We start from the raw sequence: 18,920 nt of genomic DNA, 5'->3' as shown, positions 1-18,920 counted from the left end.
TCGGCCCAGGGTCTCCATGGAGACTTGTGATTGGCTTACAGCGAAGGGTTTATGAAGGGGCAAAAGGGAGCAGCTTGATGAATTTTGCCATTTAATGAGATGTGTTGTTGTTGCTCTGAATTATTAATGTGGTCCATCACAAAAGTCCATCAAAATGCACCACATTTTTTCAGCTATCTTCTCTTCCTCAGGGTGGTGTCAGTCCATCAGTCATATGGTAATTTATGTTTCTCTTTTACATTTTTTAATGCATTAAAAGAAAATATTGTCTTCTACGATTGAGATTATGGTAGTGTTTTTACTCGGCTGCGCATTGCATTTACAGTGATTTAACTTGTGCTGCACCTTCTTAATAATGAGCAGGTTAGACCTCTTAAATAAATAAGTCCAGGCTGCAAATGGAGTCTGCTGACTTTTTCATTTTGCATACCTACCGTGTAGCTGGGCCATGCGCCAGGATTGCTCACTTTCGCAGGTGAAAAGTCCAAGTGGCTCTCCAAAGTCCTCAGGGTCCTGATTGCTGCAGGTTCCTCCTGGTAGTTTTCATTCTAGCTGTGTGATCAAGGACCGGTTCAGACCCACAACCACAGGAGAGTGCAATTAACTACCTGACAGAAAAGAAATCCAGCAGTGCTCCAGAGCCCAAGGACCAGATTTGAGGATCACTGGTCTAAAGCCTGCCTATGTAATTGGCAGAGACATTGTAATAAGCAGGGATCATCTCCCCCTAATCTGTCACAACCCACCACTTCCACTCACACTCTCTCTTTCATGCTTGGCTGCCGCTGCACCAGCCGGTTTGTGGAGCCTGAACAGATCAGACCCCCTCATGCCCCCCAGTGGAGGTTTCTCAGAGCAATTGTCTTGATGTGGTAACCAGCAACACTATTCCAAATGTGTAAATTTAGAGAGAGATTATAGCGTTCTCGTTAATACTCTGCCAGTGAGGTCCCTCTGATAACACTAAATTGCTGGGTGTAGCCCTCCGCTAAATAAATTAAACAAGAAACAACTCATAAGCGGTTCCAGCGGCTTCACTCCTGGCAACACTGATAAATTAAATTGGAACTTTCAGGTGAGCAGTCAGGCGAGACCGAACCACATTAAAAGGAGTGTCACATTACCCTCACACCAATAAATGTATTCACCTATTTGGGTTTTCTAATTCATTTTCTTCCCCTTATCTGATTGCTGCTACTGTATATTTCAAAGCCAACTCCACCTTGTCCACTGGGAGCTCTAAAGCTGTTGTCACTGTGTTTTCTCATTGAAACAAATCCATTATTTTTCATGCAACACAAATGTGACTTGAATTTCTAAACACAGTGTGTGACACCAGTGCCCTCTAGTGGTCAGATCCTGGCCGTGAGTCAATGAGCAGTTCACACTACAGTCATACTTGCCAACCTTGAGACCTAAAAAACAGGGAGGATTTTGAGACCAATGCAGGGGTCCGGGGGCCTGCCTCCTGAAAAGAGTTTCAGAGACTGTGTTTCCTGCATTCTGGTGACTGCTAAAGAATGAAAATAACAAAATAATGAGGATTATTGTATGTTATATAACTTCAATTTTAATTTTAATTCTCAGGAAACAATGCAGAATAAGTTGCCCCAACGGTGTGAACTTGCATGAATTTCACATTCCATTAATTCTGTGACGATTAGTAGACATTTGTAGCAGGAAAACAATCTGGCAGCGAGTGTCCCCAAGAGAGTCTCCTCACGCCACTGCTCTACAGCCTCTCGATGATGAGTGACATGGTGGGACCCCCGCTATTAACAGCTTGAGTATCTGAGTCTTTCTTGAGTATTTGAATATTTGCCTTAGTATTTGAATCTTGCTTGAGTATTTGAGTGTTCCCCCTCTCCATTTCTCTGTGTCTCTCACTGAATGATGAAGATGAGGCACAACAGTAGAACAGTAGACTACACGCTGTACAGTGCTAGAAACAGATCATGATTACTAAAGGGGGGAAAGGTACGGAAGCCCTAAAGGGCCATGCATTCATACATTTTATTTCCTCTGTTTTCCCGTGATAACGAGTAAATTTCATTTGTTTTCTCGAGATATGAGTTATTATCTCGAAATAACAACTGCTGTTTTCCCGAGATAATGAGATAATTTTCTCGAGATCTCGAGATAACCAAACTTGTTTTCCCGAGATAACGATATAATTAATTCGAGATCTTGAGAAAACAAAACGATAGTGTAGTATATTAAATCATTGCAGGAAACATCATTCAGTGTAGCAATGTCAGAGGAGCAGGAGCATATCGATCACCACGTCACATATCTTTTCAATCAAGGCCTGACACAGGCTGAAATAGCATTATGCCTTGCTATTACAGATAATATACACATTAGTGTGCATAATCTAAAAAGACGGTTAGCAAGGCTTCAGCTATATCGGCGGCGCAATCTAAGTGAGCCTGATGTCGTCATTAACTACATAGCTGACCAGCTATGTAGTTAATGACGAGATCTCGAATTAATTATATCGCTATCTCGGGAAAACGGCAGTTGGTATTTCGAGATAATAACTCGAGATCTCGAAACACATATGAAATTAACTCATTATCACGGGAAAAAGGAGGAAATAAAATGTATGAATGCATGGCCCTTTAGGGCTTCCGTAGAAAGGTGTGAAAATTGAAAAAGGAAAAACAGGAGACTCCCGGGAAGGGGGGGGACTGTGGCAAGTATGACTACAGCTCAAAACATGTGATTTGTGATGTAAAACACATATACATATGTATATATATTGTATGATCTTGTCATTTACTGTTTTTCTCTCTCTCCCATCATATCCTGTCAAATCTTTAAAAAAAAGAAAAAACATAAAAGACTCAAAAAAATACACTCCAGACGGATAAACCTTGACATTTTATTCATCGTCACTATCATAGTACAATGTCTTTTTTTTTTTTGTAAATATCTATTTACAATTGCATAAATGTAGTGGTTAACATGGACACATGGTCAAAGCATAGCAGTGATAGTTTGCATAAGAAAGGCACCACAAAGGATCAGCATGTTCATGTGTGTTTCGTACAGTTCGTCTCTTGTAGAATCAGAGGTTTGGAAGGAAAGGCCTCCTTGTCTTGATTTAAAGCTTTGGGGTATGGCTGTAGATAAAAAGGCACTGGATTCAAATGCTTATGTAATGAATGCTGATCTTCAGAGCAATTTCATGTGCATCCATTTATGGTAAATAACAAGCCGATTAGACCTCTGCACTGGCAACAGCATGACTGTGTACATGTTTAGAGGCTGAATAGCTCCACGTCGAGCAGGCTGGCGTCTCGTCTCACCAGCGGTTACTCTGAGCCGCTAATTCCAGATCCATGATTCGTGGTAGTCGACCACTAGCACCGCCCTCCAGGTAGCCGGGCCTCACTGCGGGTGTATCTGAGAGCCTCCTCTTGCTCTTGTTCAGGTCTATATGGGAAGATAAATAACTTCATCATTTTCATGAGAGGAGACAAGCACCACCTTCCCCTGTTAACAGATGGAGAAGCAGATCTGAGTCTGCACCAGGACGTCAAACTCTCACCTGAGATTGCCAATAACATCTTGCGTCTGGCTCCAAAGGTGGAGACACCCACCTCCTTCAGATCTTCATCAGACAGACTGAGGAATGTCTGGTAGTCAATCTGGACAATACAGATAGCAGTTGCATCACGATGTTCATTTATAATGCATTTTGTTTGGGGGGGACAAGAGTGTGTGTGCTAGTTTGTTTGTGTGTGTTTTCTGCAGCAGCTTCTCCCACGCAGCAACTTAAGACCAATGTGTTATATGCGTGAGTGATGATAAAAATATATTTTCACATGCTGATAAAGGATTCAATGCAAGTTTCTACCTCTTGTTGTTCAAACACATCGATGTATTTGATCAGGCCAAGTGTGCTGAGCAGCTCAGGCAGGTCATCCATCATCTGGGGGGAGGGGCTCCGCTGACTGCAGGTTGATGCCCTCCTTGATGAGCACACACCTTCAAAATAGCTGCTGCTGCTGCTCAAGAAGCTCTCCGCTAGACATGGGCAGTCAAAGTTCAAAGGAAAAGGTTAAAAGTGTCTCAGTAGAGCTTAAAAACCATGAATTTATTATTTAGAACTGGATAAGGCGGCGCCCTTCATACTTAATTCCACTTGTGCTGTTGGATCTAAATATTCCCTTGTGGCCCAAAAAGCATTTTCCCCGTAGACCACAATTATAAAACTGTTCACAGGACACCATGGACTGCAAACAGTATTATGATTTTTTTATTTTTTTTATCCATAGAGGCGTGTACAACGTTCCTCAAGCCGAGAAAAGCGTTATTACTGGTGAGGTGCGTCTGACTTTCTGAGTCCGAAATCTGAGTAAGGGGGAAGTTTCATTTGAAATTGCTGACTGGGAATGCACCATATGGGCCATATTCAATGGGCCACATAACCAGGAAGTAAACCATGAAGCAAGAAACTTTCTTCTGACGTATGTGCCGGGCGAGCAACTCCCATTGGACTGAATAGGTGCCATCTTTGGCTTCTGTTATAAATCTATGTTAAAGGTCCATAGATAATCCTGCAACGCTGTTTTGCTGTGATGCTCCAGAAATGGACTTATTCTTTAAGAAACACAGTAAGACTTACAGGGTTTGTCATCTCTGCTCCTGTTCGCTGAGGATGCAAAAGCAGGGAAGGAGGAGGATGAGGAGGAGAACGTACATGGGGGTGAGGAGGGGGAGGAGGAGGAAGAAGAGGAGGAGGAGGAAGAGACAGGCAGGGATGAAGAGCCACGTCTATCCCTCCAGTTCTCAGAGTTGCTCCCGTTACACACCTTCCCCGTCTGCGCAGCCCGAGACTGGAAGGATACAGAGAGACATTGTGATGTATTAAAAATTAACTGGAGTTTCTTTCATGTTCAACAGTTCACAGCAGCAGCTTGCACTTCTGTCACCGGCCCCTTCTTTTATCTCTCTTTTTGTCAGTGCTAGAGGTCATGACAAACAAGTGATCGTAGATGCTCTTGTGTGCAGAAGGTTTCAGAGGGCATAACATGCTTAGATCCGAGGATTTAACAAGAAAAGGTGATTGATCATGCTTTTAAACTAACTCATTTTCTTCCCCTCTTGGCTGACCTGTGATAGCAGTACTCTCTCACTGGAAATCATCAATGCAGCGGGCATAGTGTATGCTTCCACCCACCTACCTGGATCTCAGAAGAAAATTGAACTTGTCGGAGAAAATGCCTCTTGCTCTTATTAACCTAAATGCGTTCGCTCCTCCATCACTGGCTACTGAGCAGTCAGAGAGCAGGAGGCTTTTTAAGAGCCGGGGAGATGAGCTGAAAGAGCTCAGGTAAACAGGTTGCTGAAGGGTGGCTGTGTTGACTGAGGCGATAGTATCAGACCCCAGGTAATTGAGCGTACAAATTGGTAGTACTTACCACACATTGAGATAAATACTTGAAACTGTTAGAGGGCAATACCAATAAAGGAGACTGTGTTGGAGGGGACACATTAGGGGTGCTTGTTTCACCACACTGCAACAAAGAACTGTGTGGCAGCTCAGAATAATTCAGAAAGGTCAGCAAAAGTATAAGTCAGGCCAGCTCAAGTTGAAATTAATGGCCACAAGTTAGCATGATGCTCATTCGTACCTGTTGCTGGCTGTTAATGGTGCTCAGGTAGGGTTTGTAGCTGCGTCGGCTGATGTTGCGCAGCTCTTTGACAGCCTCGGCTGGCATGGACTTAGAGAAGCCGAGGCCACTCCAGGTGTCTGTGGGAGTCCGGACCTCTGTGACCACAGGTTTCCTCTGCATGGCTGACGTAACACATGCAAACAAACACAGAGGGCAAATCCTGACGTAAGAACCGCATTAACTGACTTTTTTGGCCAATTGATGGCTGCGGACACAAGCTAGGAACACAACACCGACATATTGTCACCACATGTTTTAGCTAACATTTGCTGATAGATTTAAGCTTGTTTAGCTTGTTTTTTTCATGATAATGGGTTAATTTATCTTCTCGCCACAAAACAGAAGGCAGATTTCTTGAGATACAGAGAACATTTATCAAGGGTAAACAACAACTCTAAAAATTTAGAGTCCAGTTCATTTGATCACACTTGATTTCAGCCTTCGGGATCACTGTCATGACTGTTGGGAGGATTCATAACTGAATAGTATAGTTCTGTTGTGGATAAGGATAAAGGAATGGATCAAGAAATGCTTTTCTAACTTTGTTTAACATTGTGAGATAGGGCACTTTTCACGATATTATAATTTTTTTCAGGGAATAATGTATGGTGAGTCAATGAGGTAATGGTAATCAATGAGTGAGTACAATTTGATGCAGATCCAAATAAAGGTCTGGATCAGGCGAACTTAAATACGTCTTATTTGATTTTTGATCAGTCTTGATTGAATTTGACCGGACCGTTAGGTGGAGGTATGCACTCTACTCAATGTCATTCTAGTTCTCTGTGGATTTATCACTATGAGCATGCTGTCACATTACACATAGTTACTAAATGCATAGTTGAGTTTAAAATATTATGACAGCGCATGTAGTTCCAGTCTGTCCATCATGAAAACGCATTGCAGGTTTTCCACCTCTCCTCTGATATTCTGAATTTGACAAGCCGGGTTCAGGTGTTAAATAATGAATCACAAACAGTGCTTCTCCTTGCCAGCATGTGGCACACTTGATAACACTCAAATTGCTGATACTGAGACGGATACACACACTCAAATAGCAAACAGGTGACCCTGGGCTACTTTTGGCGCTGGAACAGGATCAGTGTGTGTATGTGTGATAAAAACTGTAGCAGCGCTCCAAAGAGTGTGATATCAATAAGATTATAAGAAGTGGGTTGTCGTTTCTGTGCCTATGTGTGTGTTTTTTGTGAGTAAACGTCCCATTCATATACTGGCATATGGGTGTCTTAATGACTGTGAGGCAGATGGCCCATTCAAACGGATAATTCATAATCCCATAAAGCAACACTGAGGGAATTTAGTACCATTTGGCTGCAGATCTTCCCAGTATCTCTCATTCTGCATGATGGATGAGGCTCTGTTTCCTGTGTTTGTGTGTATGAGGGTGCACACACAACTGTGTCTGGCTGCACGGGTTGGTTGTCTGCATTGTGTATCAGCCCCGTGTGGATTAAGTGGGAGTGCCAGTGCTACTCTATTATAACGCTGGCACAGTGCAGCACATAAACAGGTCCCCTTCATCGGTCGCCTTGGCAGTGAGCGGCACTGAAATGGGCCCCCTCTCTCCCTGCGTCTGCTCAGGATATTAATGTGTTCCCTCCATAACGTGCTTGAATAAACCAAAAAGGGTACTTCATCCTGGATAATCATATGGCAGCAAATCATGTTTTAACAACAATATGACCAAAACTTGATTCTCCCTTGATTCCCTTGATTTAGTGTTGTTTGAGGAGCTGAGTTAAAGTATGTGCTCCAAAAACAACAGCTTGGTTGTATCTAAGTGGCTATTGAGCTATTGATGAGCAAAACGACAATATACAATAACAATTTTGGACCAAAATATGTTTTTAATATATTTATCTGCAGCATACAGCAACTATAGGTCAATAAAAAGAAAATGCTTGCTTAGCAGTGCCATAATTGCTGCTGCAGAAGCCTTTGCAAAAATCCTGAACCAGAATATTAAACATTTAGGAGCACTAACCTCTGCTTGCCAGGAGTTTCTTCTTCTCGTAGTCATAATCCTACATAGCACAAACAGGAAATAGAGTGGGTAAATAATGCATGAAATTGTTTTGGTTTTTTTTCTCTCTGGTTACTGAGGACAGGCAGGGAGCGATGTAACTCTTCCTGCTGCTGTTGTGGAGGTAAACTTGTTAATCCTCCGTTCAGTAACCTTCGAGAATGAGAGCTGACAAATAAGAAAAACAAAAAAATCGATTCTCAAAATCAGATTGCATCGGGGTCAGGAATGTGGAAATAAATAGGTTACACAACACCATAAAATAAAATGTGATCTTGAGTTTGATGTACAGAATTTGAAGGTATTGAATCTTGCCTCCTCTTTATCTTGCTCTCTGAAACAAAACCATACCTTCAGTGTCCTGAGTCTTTCAGACATTAAAGGAAAGGTTCACCAAAAAATAAAAGAAATAACTAATCTAGGGGAGAACAGGGTAAATTGAGCCAGTAGTTAAATTTAGCCACCCCCTGTATCTGGGTAACCATAAACAGAAGTAGTCATGTGATTACAAATGAATGAAGTGTACTTCACATTACTCAATTAGTAAAAAAAAAAACATAAAATGGCTCCATACAGCTCGTCCGGCGTAATCCAAGTCTCCAGAAGTCCCAGGATCCCAAATTGGTTTGAGAAGACGTTATTTACACCCTTTTCAAAGCTGAAATCTTAACTGTACAGTAGCTGCTAAGCTAAAAGCGTTAGCATGAACCCCGTCTGGAGTGAGTGCATGAGCTCCAACTCGCATCAAGGGTGTAAATTACATCTTTTCAAATCAATGTGGGAATCCAGAGACTTGGATCACAGAGGATGAGCTGTATGGATCAAATTTTTGTTTTGTTTTGTTTTGTTTTTCGGTCCCCATCTACTTCAGTTGTTTAGGGTTAAAGTAGATAATGACTGAATTTTCATTTTTGGTGAACTTATCCTTTAACTGTCTTTTCACTGAGATTTAGCCCGAGCCAAATAAAGCTAAAAAGATGAAGCAGTGAATCATTCCTGTTTTTCCTCACCTCAGCCTTGGATGAGTCAGTGCGAACATCCTGAGCCTGCATCACCTCCCTCCTCAGGCTGTTCCTCCGCTCACTCCTCCCTCCCTCAAACTCTGCGTTCAGCCCTCTGGCGCACACACACACACACACACACATACACACACACCAGACACACACACACACACACACACACACACATATACACAGACAAGGTTAAACTGTGAGGGCTGTGTGCAACATTTAAGAGCATATGAACTCCAGAACCCCAGAGCAAAAGGAGCAATACGATGGTAGGATTTCAAAGACAGTGTCATGATGCTATATATTTATGGATCTCATTAAGGGAGAGCTGCTACAAAATGTCCTCTAACTGCTTTTTTTTTGTGGTATTTGTAGATCTTCAGCAGGTGTATGTGTGAATCACACTGCTTACAGTCATTGTGAGGACAAATTTTCCATCTAGGGACAAATCCTCAGTCCCTACAAGGTCACCCAGTTATTTTTTTAGGTATGATTAATCTTTTATGGTTTATGGTAGAATCACACTTTGGTTAAGTCATCTGGGAATTATTATAAACCAACACAACCGTACTTGTTTGTATCTGTGAACGCTCACCTGTATGTCAGTGCCTGCCCAGTTGAATGGCGTCTTCCCTGGATGAAAACCTTGGTGATTTCAGGACCCTGGAGGCTCCCCCTCCGACCCATCAAACTAAACCTGCTGACCGCATCACACACCTCAGATGATGACATCACCACAACCTTAGAGCTCTCATCCTCCGATTGGCCGGACAGGTCCTCATTTTCTAGGATCTGAAGGAAAGGAGGGCATTCAGTGCTCAGTTTTGTTTTCGACTGAGGTTTATCTATCAGGAAGGATTCATAAACCGTAACAAAAACCTTCTCCAGTGGCCGGCTCTCTGTTCCTTTCAGTCCAGTCCTCCCCTCGTCAGAAGGAGGGCTGAGACCTGGTGGAGGGGATGGGCGGTGCTTAGTACCAGTCAGCACCTCAGGAGTGGGAGCAGGAACAGAGCCTGATCAACAGAGGGGACATGGTAGTGAATGGAAAATAGGAATGATGAGCAGCACCTGTCTTCTACTTAAAATTTGAGCTAGAGCCTGTTGATATTTTAGTTTATTTCTACCGTGTTCCTGTTGATGATAAAGCACACATTTTACTGAGTTTAAATATCAATATTTTAATTTGAAAACTGATCCTTCAACACAAGAATGTGGGATCAGAAGTGACCACCCTCTAATGGCAGATTTTTGAATGTTGTGAATGTGCATAAAAGACGAAGTAAGAAGTAATCAGATCTTTTACTTCAAGCAATATTATGTAGAAATTGGCATTTTGTGTGATGTAGCGCCCCCCACAGTTTCACTGTGATCCTACCCTCTCACTGAAGTTACATATTGCAGAATCAAGTGAGGGGGGGGGGCGAAGTGGCTGAGACAGAGACACCCTTCACCCTATTATAAGACACTTTACCATCAAAATGATTTCAAAGCTGTTATTTTAAGGTAAAAAAGTTACATAATGTTGCTTTAAGTTGCTACAAGAAACTTTCATTAATCTGGTGGCTCCTGTGGACAAAAGCAGTACGAGCAGCATTGCCTTGTGTCTAAAGATTTTGATCTTTCTAGTGTATTTATTGTGTGAAGTGAAAAAAATATAAAGCATATTTTTAATACTATTTTTCTTTTTTAAACACGGCTGTTTGCAGGAGGAATTGAGATGAGGTAATTTATCTATTTGTGGCTATGTCAGATTAAAAACTGTAAAATGACGATGGCGAAAGAAAAACAAACGTTGTTTTGGTGCCGTAACACCAGACTATAGTCTGTAAATACTGTAAAGTGTAAATAAATACTGCAGTGTATTTGCTTCATACTGGCTTTAAGTTTCCATGAAATTTGTTTGGAAACACACCAGCACTGATCCAAATATGTGTGTATGCTCACCCTGCTCAGAGAGGCGAAGCTGCTGCAGCAACATGTTGAGCCAATAGCTGGTGAGCCCGCTGCCGGCTAACACGGGGTCAGGGGTCACATCGGTTACCTTGGCAGTCTCACAAGAATCCAACCCCAGGAGCAGACAGCGGGCCTCATAGAGACAGGAGATGTTCCTTTCCAGACCTTTTACCACCACTGACTGATAAAAACACACCAGTACAGAGTTCCACATTAGTAATCAGCACCACAGCATGCGAGACTGCAGGGAAGAGTCACCCAGAATCAAAGTGAACATTCGAGAAGAAATTCAATAGAGATTTCTTATTTAATCCAGTGTGTACTAAATAAGCAATCACACACTCTACAGTGTAGTCCTAAATTGAAAGTGAATTTAAAAAGACAGGACTAGTAGCCGACAAGACAACAAAATTACCATTTCTATTGAGATGGGAGTGATTCGAACAATAACAAAGCAGCAAAGCTACATTGGAAAAAATTGTACCTTGCTGGTCTGTTTTACTTTGGGCTTGACACTAATGAAGACTCCCAGGTTTTGCATCATCTGAGCCAGTTTACAAGGATCTGCCTCGCCGTCTTCACGCATGTCAAACATCAAACACACAGGCAGACAGTCCTGGATGTGCACACACAGACACATGTATCACACAGAATGTGAAATAACAACAGTCAAAGAAAACTTTCTGTTATTGCAGCAGCAAAGGAAGATATCACGCAGAAACACAAGAAACCAGACTGAAAAATACAACAACAAACAATCTCTCTCTCTTCATCAGCACAATTCCACCTAAACACTGCACTGTACCATCAGCTGCTGTCGAGCCAGACACACTCCATCAGGGCTGCCTTGGATGAGAAGCGACGAAGGGCTCTGAGGAGCACTGAGGTCTGGGAGGATGATCTGGGTCTGGGTCTGGTGCATGACACTCATAAAGTGAGCTCCGTTCTGCCCCAGCAGGAAGAGATGCTGCTGGGAGGTGACATCCAGCTGGCTGCTCACCATCCCGCCTGTGACCTCTGACCCCAGCAGCAGGTCCATCAGGATGCAGGTCGCCTTCTGCAAAACAATGATGTGCACACACAACATGATATCTAACCATAATATCAAATGTGTATAAACTGTGAAATGGATCAAATGTCTCTCTTAACTGTTCGACACCGACCTTGACAGCAGCTGCGTTGCCCTGCAGGCCCCAGACGGTGCAGCAGCTCTCATAGAAGACGGGTTGTGCCTGAGGATGAGGTGGCAAAGCCCTGAAGCTCACACTGACCCCCAAAGTCTGCACAACCTGCTGGATGAGTGGGGAGCCTGCATCTGGAAGAGTCTGGGGCACCAGGCTGACTGGGAGGTCAAAGGTCAAGGACAATGGCTGCAGGTCCTAGGACACGGAGGATTGGATGGAAAACAGGTTGTGTTAGATTCACACCTAAAATTTGAGAAAGGGTGCCTGACATTTGATGCTGCAAATAGTTTCATTCACTCTATGATCTTCTCATGGTATTTTATTGTGTAACCTCTTGGTTGCAATCAGCTTCTACAACAACCAAGTGTCTTATGTCTGTACAATCGAGCAATTAGAATTTTGGATAGCAAGCTAGATCACATTATTGCCATGTTCTTGAGAAGTTAAATATCTTAAGTTTTGATCATTTCATTAAATTTGGTCATCTTGAACTCATCAATTAACGCCTCCATAATCAGGCTCCTTAAGGTTTCAGTGATTTTGTGGTTCCACTCAGCGTTTCGGACTCCAATAGGAGTTGTAATGTGCCCTTGTCACGTGTCTTTGTCATTTAAACAAACAGCATTTGTTGTCACGGGGATCAACATGTGGAATTCCTCACCAGCTGACCTCAAACTGGATCCTGACTGGGATCACTGAAACTCAAACTGAGACAGTTTTTAAAGAAAGATCAGTAATGCAGTCATGAATTATGCATTATTGTGTTATAGTTAGCGTCTTGTATTGTTCTGTCTATATTTTCTGATTTGAATTATGATTTGTGTTCTTAATGTCTGTATTTATTGTTGACTTTGTGTTTTGTTCTGTCTCTTGTGTATTTGTTGTTGAGTTTTACGTGTTTTAAAGGCCTATTTAGGGACAGGCATCAAACATTATCTTGTTTTAAATGCTGTGGTTGTCATGATCCTGAGTTTTAGTTTTGTTATTTCCTGTTTTATGTTCAAAGCCTCTCCTTGTGTGTCACATTTTACTTCACAGTTCCTGTCTGTGTTTCCCTTCACTCTTTGTTGGTTTGTCTGTGTTTCATGTCTGTACTGTTTTTTTTTTGTTGTTTTTTTTGTTCCTGTTTTGGATTCCTGTTTTTTAGCCAGATTTGTATCTCCTGCCTTTTGCTTTCTGTGGACCTCAGCTTTACTTAATGAAAGCCCTTCTTTTGTTTTTCACCCTGCCTGCCTCGGTGTCTCGCATTTGGGTCCTTTTTGATGAACCATAACAGTGGTTTGTCATTGGTTTAAGCTACATACTTGTTTCTGTACAATAACTTTAAATAAATAAATAAATATGGGAAAGAGTGCGATGAAGCGGTGACAGAAAGAAGAGGGAAATAAAGAGATGTGAGGCAAAGACAGACAGCAGCTTTTTGACAAATCTACCTGTCTTCTTCATGTCAGCCATTCTATAAATCACTCTACTAATCGTTGCATCTTGACAGGACTGAAGAGTTTTGAGACAAATAAAAATCTATCTCTGGCAGTCTCGGCTCAGATCATACATTGACCACTCACTCTTATCCTCCTCCTGGCTTCCTCCACTCCCTCTATGGGCCCAGCAATGGAGACCTGGTGAAAGTTGAAGGAAGGCTTTTAAATTGGGTTGTTTTCAGTTCCTTCATTGTCAAAAGCTTATTAAACGGCTGCTTTAGTGTCACCTGGTTGCTTTTCTCTCCGGTAGCGTTGTGGCGGTTGGAGTCGGGGAAATGGATGTGACAGGATGTGACCTCCATCACCTTTTTGATGTTTCCACCACCTTTCCCGATCACGTGGGAGTGCTCTGTGTAGGCCACGTCCATCTTTAGAGTCACCTTGTTCACCTGGATGAACAGTGGCATCAACTCTTCAATAATCAGTTGCATCAAATGCCAATTGAAAAGTTTAAATTATTTTTGTACACATGATAGCTGCAAAGCCTTTCCCTCCTACAACTTTCACAAAAAGATTTTCAGAACACTTTTTTCTTTGAGGGAAGCACAGTAGAAAACCTGTGAAAGCATGTCTTCATCTTTTTACATAACTGTTCAGACAAATGTGAAAAATCAAGCAGTAGAGCCTCACCCGAGTTTCCAGCACTTCTAGTATCTTCTTTTTGGCTTCCAACACGTTGGCTCTCTTCCCTTCCACCTTCACATGGGGATCTAGATGGAAATTGGAGTTCAGTTTCAGTAGTCAATGCTAAATCGATATGGGAACATAGAAGATGTGCGACAGGAAAGCAGTAAAAGACAGAGCTCTGATTTTGTGAGACTATATTGAGAATTTGCCACCTTTCTTTGACTTGGCTCCAATCTTCAGCTTGGACGGCCATTTCACCTGAGTGTCAGTTTCCCTCATCACCTGCGGGAGCACCAACAATGGGAGTGAGAAACAAAGCAGGCGCCGTCATTGTATGCCACAGAGACACACATACAGTCAAAACACATTCAGACGCACAGCAGATCTCTTCGATCTCAGAATACAAGGCTGCATTTGCATTTCAAAGGCTGCAATTATCACCTCCATAAAACCAGTAATGACTGGATGTAGAGTGTGGAAGAAATGTTGAAATGGTGGCAGGGATGCTCTCGCTGATCTGTGAGCTGCATTTAACCCGGAGGCTTTATGCACTACTGATTATGAGGAGAGCAGCTTTTCTTTTGTGTTTCAGATTTTTAATTGTTGAATGAAATGTTTGCTGGTGCGGTTAGTTACTTACTCTTTCAAAAAACTCCTCTCCTGTTTCACCGTCTCCATGCTTTGGAGCTGAAATACACATAAGCCCACAGAAACAGATCAGGGTAAAGACAGTAGATCTCAAAAGTCCTGCTGTGTGATTTGTCACATTCACAATATTCCTCTGTTTACAGCACAAGTGTTCAATATCAAGCATGTTTGTGAAGTCAACATTTAAATGTTGACTTGGCTGAAACAAGAGGTTGCCGGGAACATAAACAAATTTAAAAGGCCATCGCTCCGCGGTGACATTTACAGGGTAAGGGGGGGGAGCAGGAACGCCCTCAGCCCCCTTCATCACTACGGGTTACGCTGGCCGGAGCTGAGGAATGGGAAGAGAACAGTATGGGGTGGAGAGAGAAGGTGGCGGCTGGGAGGGGGGAACCACAAATTAGCCTAGAGACAGCTAATCACATCAATGGCATTTGCTGACGTAAAGACCTCCCACTCGACCCAAAAATTAAGTTAACTTTACGCAACAGAAATATATTTTACATGTATGTTGATCTGATATATTAACATTTGATGTTTTTTCATTATTTGTGTCAATTAAATCGTGTCATGACAGTATTTTCACCTTGTAATTACATACTACCAGTGTAGTGGTAACATTGAGGGTTAGGGTTAGTTAAATAGTACATATATTCACATGATTGTATACTAGGGGTCCAGTGATTATCGGCCTGGCAGGTTTTTAGATCAGATAATCTGCGTTTTTCTGATTATTGGTTTGTTTGTTTTTTATGTAAAAATGTGCTACTTTGGCTCTGATGCAGCAGTCTGCAAAGTAACTAGTAACTAAAATGATCAAATGAATGTAGTGGAGTAAAAGTACATATTCTGCCTCCAATGTAGTGGAAGTGGAAGTATAAAGTAGCAGAAAATGGAAATACTCAAGTAATGTACAAGTACTTTAAAATTGTAAGTGCAGTACTTGAGTAAACATACTTAGATACATTCCATCCCTCATACTACACTGATATGAAAAGGTATATATAAGAAGAAATATACATATTTAATTATGTACTAACAATGTATTACTGAAAAAATATAACAAATATATAGAGACTGTAAAAATATACCAATTATTATTAACCATTTTTCATATATTGTAAAAAAGAAAATATGAACACATTTTATCTAGCTATCTGTGCGTTGTAAGTAATGTATTTTTAATATATATCAGTATATATTACAAATGTATTATCAATGCATTATGTATATTCATTATATTTTGTAATATATTCTTGAAGCAAAATGGCAATATATTGGCATGTATTGTCAAATATATAACAATGTATTTTTACCTCCGCCATGGAGTTTGTTTGTTAGTTGGTTTGTCAGCAGGATAACACAAAAATTACTGAACGGATTTCCATGAAACTTGGATGGAGGATGGGTCTCAGCCCAGAATAGACCCCATTATCTTTTGATTCAGATCTAGGAATCTTTTCTCACTTTCATGTTTGTTAATTTCTCAGGGAATAATGCATGGATCCTGATGAAAAAAGCCAGGCGTATTTAGGTGACTGCTATCTATGAGTGAGTCCAAAAGGGGACTGTTGGGCCTTGACAGAGGTATGCGCTCTACTGAGTGCTATTCTATTTAATATATCACCTTACATTTTTCAGTATATGGTTTAACAACTGTAAAATCAAGTGGGAACGTGTTGAGAGAGAGCCTAGTCTGACAGATTATCACCTAAAGCGATGAGATACAATATTTACTGCCTGGCCAAGGCTGCTTAAACAGTCCCACCTGCAAACACACACATTAAAACAACCCACAGTTATCAGAGCTGAGTTTACTCCCATCAAGAGTCTGTGTGAGGACAAACAGACAAACATCAGCCTCGACCTGCAGCAGACAGTTTCCTCAGTAACAGGGGAGGCATTTGTCATAAACCTGCCAGGCAGTGATAACCAACAAGGCAGCTACCTCTGCTTCAATGATAGGAATGATAATAGCATAAATCATGGTGATACAGCAACATGAGTTTAATGGATGGCACTCATACTGATGCTGAGGCCCTGACAGATACACAGGGTCAGGTAGATAACAGAGGAAGAGCACACTTCAAAAACAGGCTCACTTTCAGGTTCAGGTAACATCTCAGCTCACTCACCATACAACATGTTCTCCAGCTTCTTCCTGTCAATCCTGAACCTCTCCTCCACCCACTCCGGGTCCAAACTCTGCCCTCTTCCATTCTCCTGCCCTCCTTCCTCCTCTTCATCCTCTTCTGTTTTCTCCTCTCTGTCGTGTTGGGCCTCGCTGGGCTCAGGCTTTGCTGCTGAGCCGGGTTCTACGCTACTTTCCAAGTCAGGCTGCTGGGGTGCTACAGTGGCCGGGAGCGGAGAGCTCTCCTCTGTGGTGGTGGTGGCCATAGCAGGACTGAGCCCTCGTCAGTGTTTGTGTGAGGATGTGTGCATGTGTGTGACCAAGGAGACCGGCCGGGGGAGAGAATAGGGGAGAGAAGGGACGAGAAACACCCCCTGTGCCTTTTCTTTAAATCCCCCCGCCCCCTTCACTTAATTTAGCAAACAAATCTAAACTCCCTCTCTCTCTCGCCCTCTCTCTCCTACTCTCTTTCTTCAAACTGTTTGAGCCTTGAAGGATTTGCTGCCATGGCCTGGCACTGCACACATGTGTAAGGACGGAGAGTCACTTCTTTACTATTGACACCGGCCAGCATCTGAGGAGCTCCAGACAGACAAACAACTTCTACAACTTTGCCCGAGGCTCACTCTGCTTTGAACAAATCCTCTGTAATCCTCACTTCAACGTCCACAGATGAAGCGGATAGATAGCCAAGGCCTGTGATAAGACCAGATACACATCTCACACACAAACACGCACATATCCCGAAAACCCTGACACCCTCACAGCAGCAGACACAGCTAACAAAATAAACAGGTCATCCAGTTGGGTTCCACCGCACGTCTGTCCGTGTCTGCCCTCCCTCCCCTTCCCCTGAATGAGAAGAAGTACGAGAGCTTGAGATTCCAAAGGCCGGGGTGGAGGGAGTGGAGGGGTGTATTGCTGCAGTGAGTGTGCGGTGTGTGAAGGGGGAGCGTGCAACAACGGTTGGGATTAAAAAAAAACCTCCAATCAGTGGTGGAAGAGGCATATCCTTTAGATACTACTGGTGATAAGGGTAAATGTTTTAAGTTAAACAGAACTGATAACACCCTGAAACTTCCCCAGTTGATTACTTGCATCTACTTATCGCTGTTTATCACTCCATGAATCAGAAAATACTGTCAACGGCTATGAAAATCCTTTTGCGGCATGTTTTTAGGAATAAAATCATGATGTAGGCGATATATGAACAAACCGCTCTGTATGAACCTCCAGAATATAGATAGGAGTAACACTGAAAGGTTTGGTGGATAAGTGCTACTGAGGTGAAGATTTGAGTGGAGTATGAGGGATAAAAAAAATCATTTTGAGAGCCATTAAAGCAACATTCTGTGGAAATTGACATTTTTGTGTGATTTGGTGGCACCCACAGTTTCTGAGTGCAACACCACTGTCGTAAATACAAATCGACAAATTCAAGTAATCCGTTATTTAGTTAGTTTTTCCTAAAAGTGATCTGTTACTGGGAAAAATTGCTGCCTGTGGAGAGCTTTTTAGCCTTGGAAGTCTTGTCCTTGTCCCCAAGAGGAACTGTTTTCATTGAAACAGCTATGCCTTATACTGTACGCCTCTGCCCAGTTCCCTGTCAGATTGTTTGCAAAATAAAGAGTTGTAAATGTTATATTGCATCTGTCATTCCTATGACTCGGCTGCAGATTTACCGATTGTGGGCCATAAAGAAGGCTACAAAATGACGGTAGAGTCAATATATTCAAAGGTACATGTAGAGCTGGCTACACGCACGCTGGACAATATAGCTGACATGCGCAAAGAAATGCAGAGGGGTTTTACCGTAATTTTTGAAGTACTCTAACGTGTTACTTTTCTCAGTAGATAACGCAGTAATGTAACAAGTTATTTTGTAATGGCAGCATTCTTGTAACGTAATGAGTTACTTTTAAAAGTACACTGTAAATTGTAACGTGTTGTTTCAACTTAAAAATACGAGTGAAAGGGCTGCCTTAAAATTTCAAGTTAAGTGAAAGAAAATAATTTGTTATCTCGGTTAAATATTCCTTGTTGGGTAAACACCTGTGTTAGTTTGGGTTGATTTATCTTTCATAATTGATTTAACTCATTCAAGTAGTTGTTTGAATCTGAAATGGTCAGTTGTGTAAACCTTTGGTTTCAGTTAAGT

The 18,920-nt window shown here is 42.1% G+C and overlaps 1 protein-coding gene across 1 annotated transcript; it reads right to left on the bottom strand.

Moving 5' to 3' along the window:
* Nucleotides 1-3,307: 3,307 nt before the first annotated feature.
* Nucleotides 3,308-17,028, bottom strand: bicc2 (bicaudal C homolog 2). The gene is made up of 19 exons (XM_073487542.1): nucleotides 16,767-17,028; nucleotides 14,624-14,670; nucleotides 14,196-14,265; nucleotides 13,987-14,066; nucleotides 13,584-13,745; nucleotides 13,441-13,494; nucleotides 11,855-12,070; nucleotides 11,497-11,748; nucleotides 11,176-11,307; nucleotides 10,683-10,872; nucleotides 9,618-9,751; nucleotides 9,334-9,530; nucleotides 8,739-8,844; nucleotides 7,690-7,729; nucleotides 5,643-5,806; nucleotides 4,634-4,844; nucleotides 3,863-4,032; nucleotides 3,554-3,653; nucleotides 3,308-3,438 (listed from the first exon to the last, which is right to left on the bottom strand). The coding sequence occupies exons 1-19, from the start codon at nucleotides 17,026-17,028 to the stop codon at nucleotides 3,308-3,310; spliced, it is 2,718 nt and encodes a 905-aa protein (XP_073343643.1).
* Between the last annotated feature and the right edge of the window lie 1,892 nt (nucleotides 17,029-18,920).

Source organism: Pagrus major, chromosome 18 (assembly GCF_040436345.1).
Source record: "Pagrus major chromosome 18, Pma_NU_1.0".
Lineage (NCBI taxonomy): Eukaryota > Metazoa > Chordata > Actinopteri > Spariformes > Sparidae > Pagrus > Pagrus major.
Note: the sequence above shows the minus strand (reverse complement) of the source record. Positions and strands in the feature narration are given on the sequence as shown.

Excerpts from the sequence above, each read along its gene's own strand:
- bicc2 (XM_073487542.1), bottom strand. The coding sequence starts at position 17,028 with ATGGCCACCACCACCACAGAGGAGAGCTCTCCGCTCCCGGCCACTGTA. Across the intron at positions 9,752-10,682 it reads GCTTCGCCTCTCTGAGCAGG|GCTCTGTTCCTGCTCCCACT; the intron begins GTGAGCATACAC and ends TCTGTTGATCAG. Across the intron at positions 4,033-4,633 it reads GAGCAGAGATGACAAACCCT|CGGAGAGCTTCTTGAGCAGC; the intron begins GTAAGTCTTACT and ends GCCCATGTCTAG.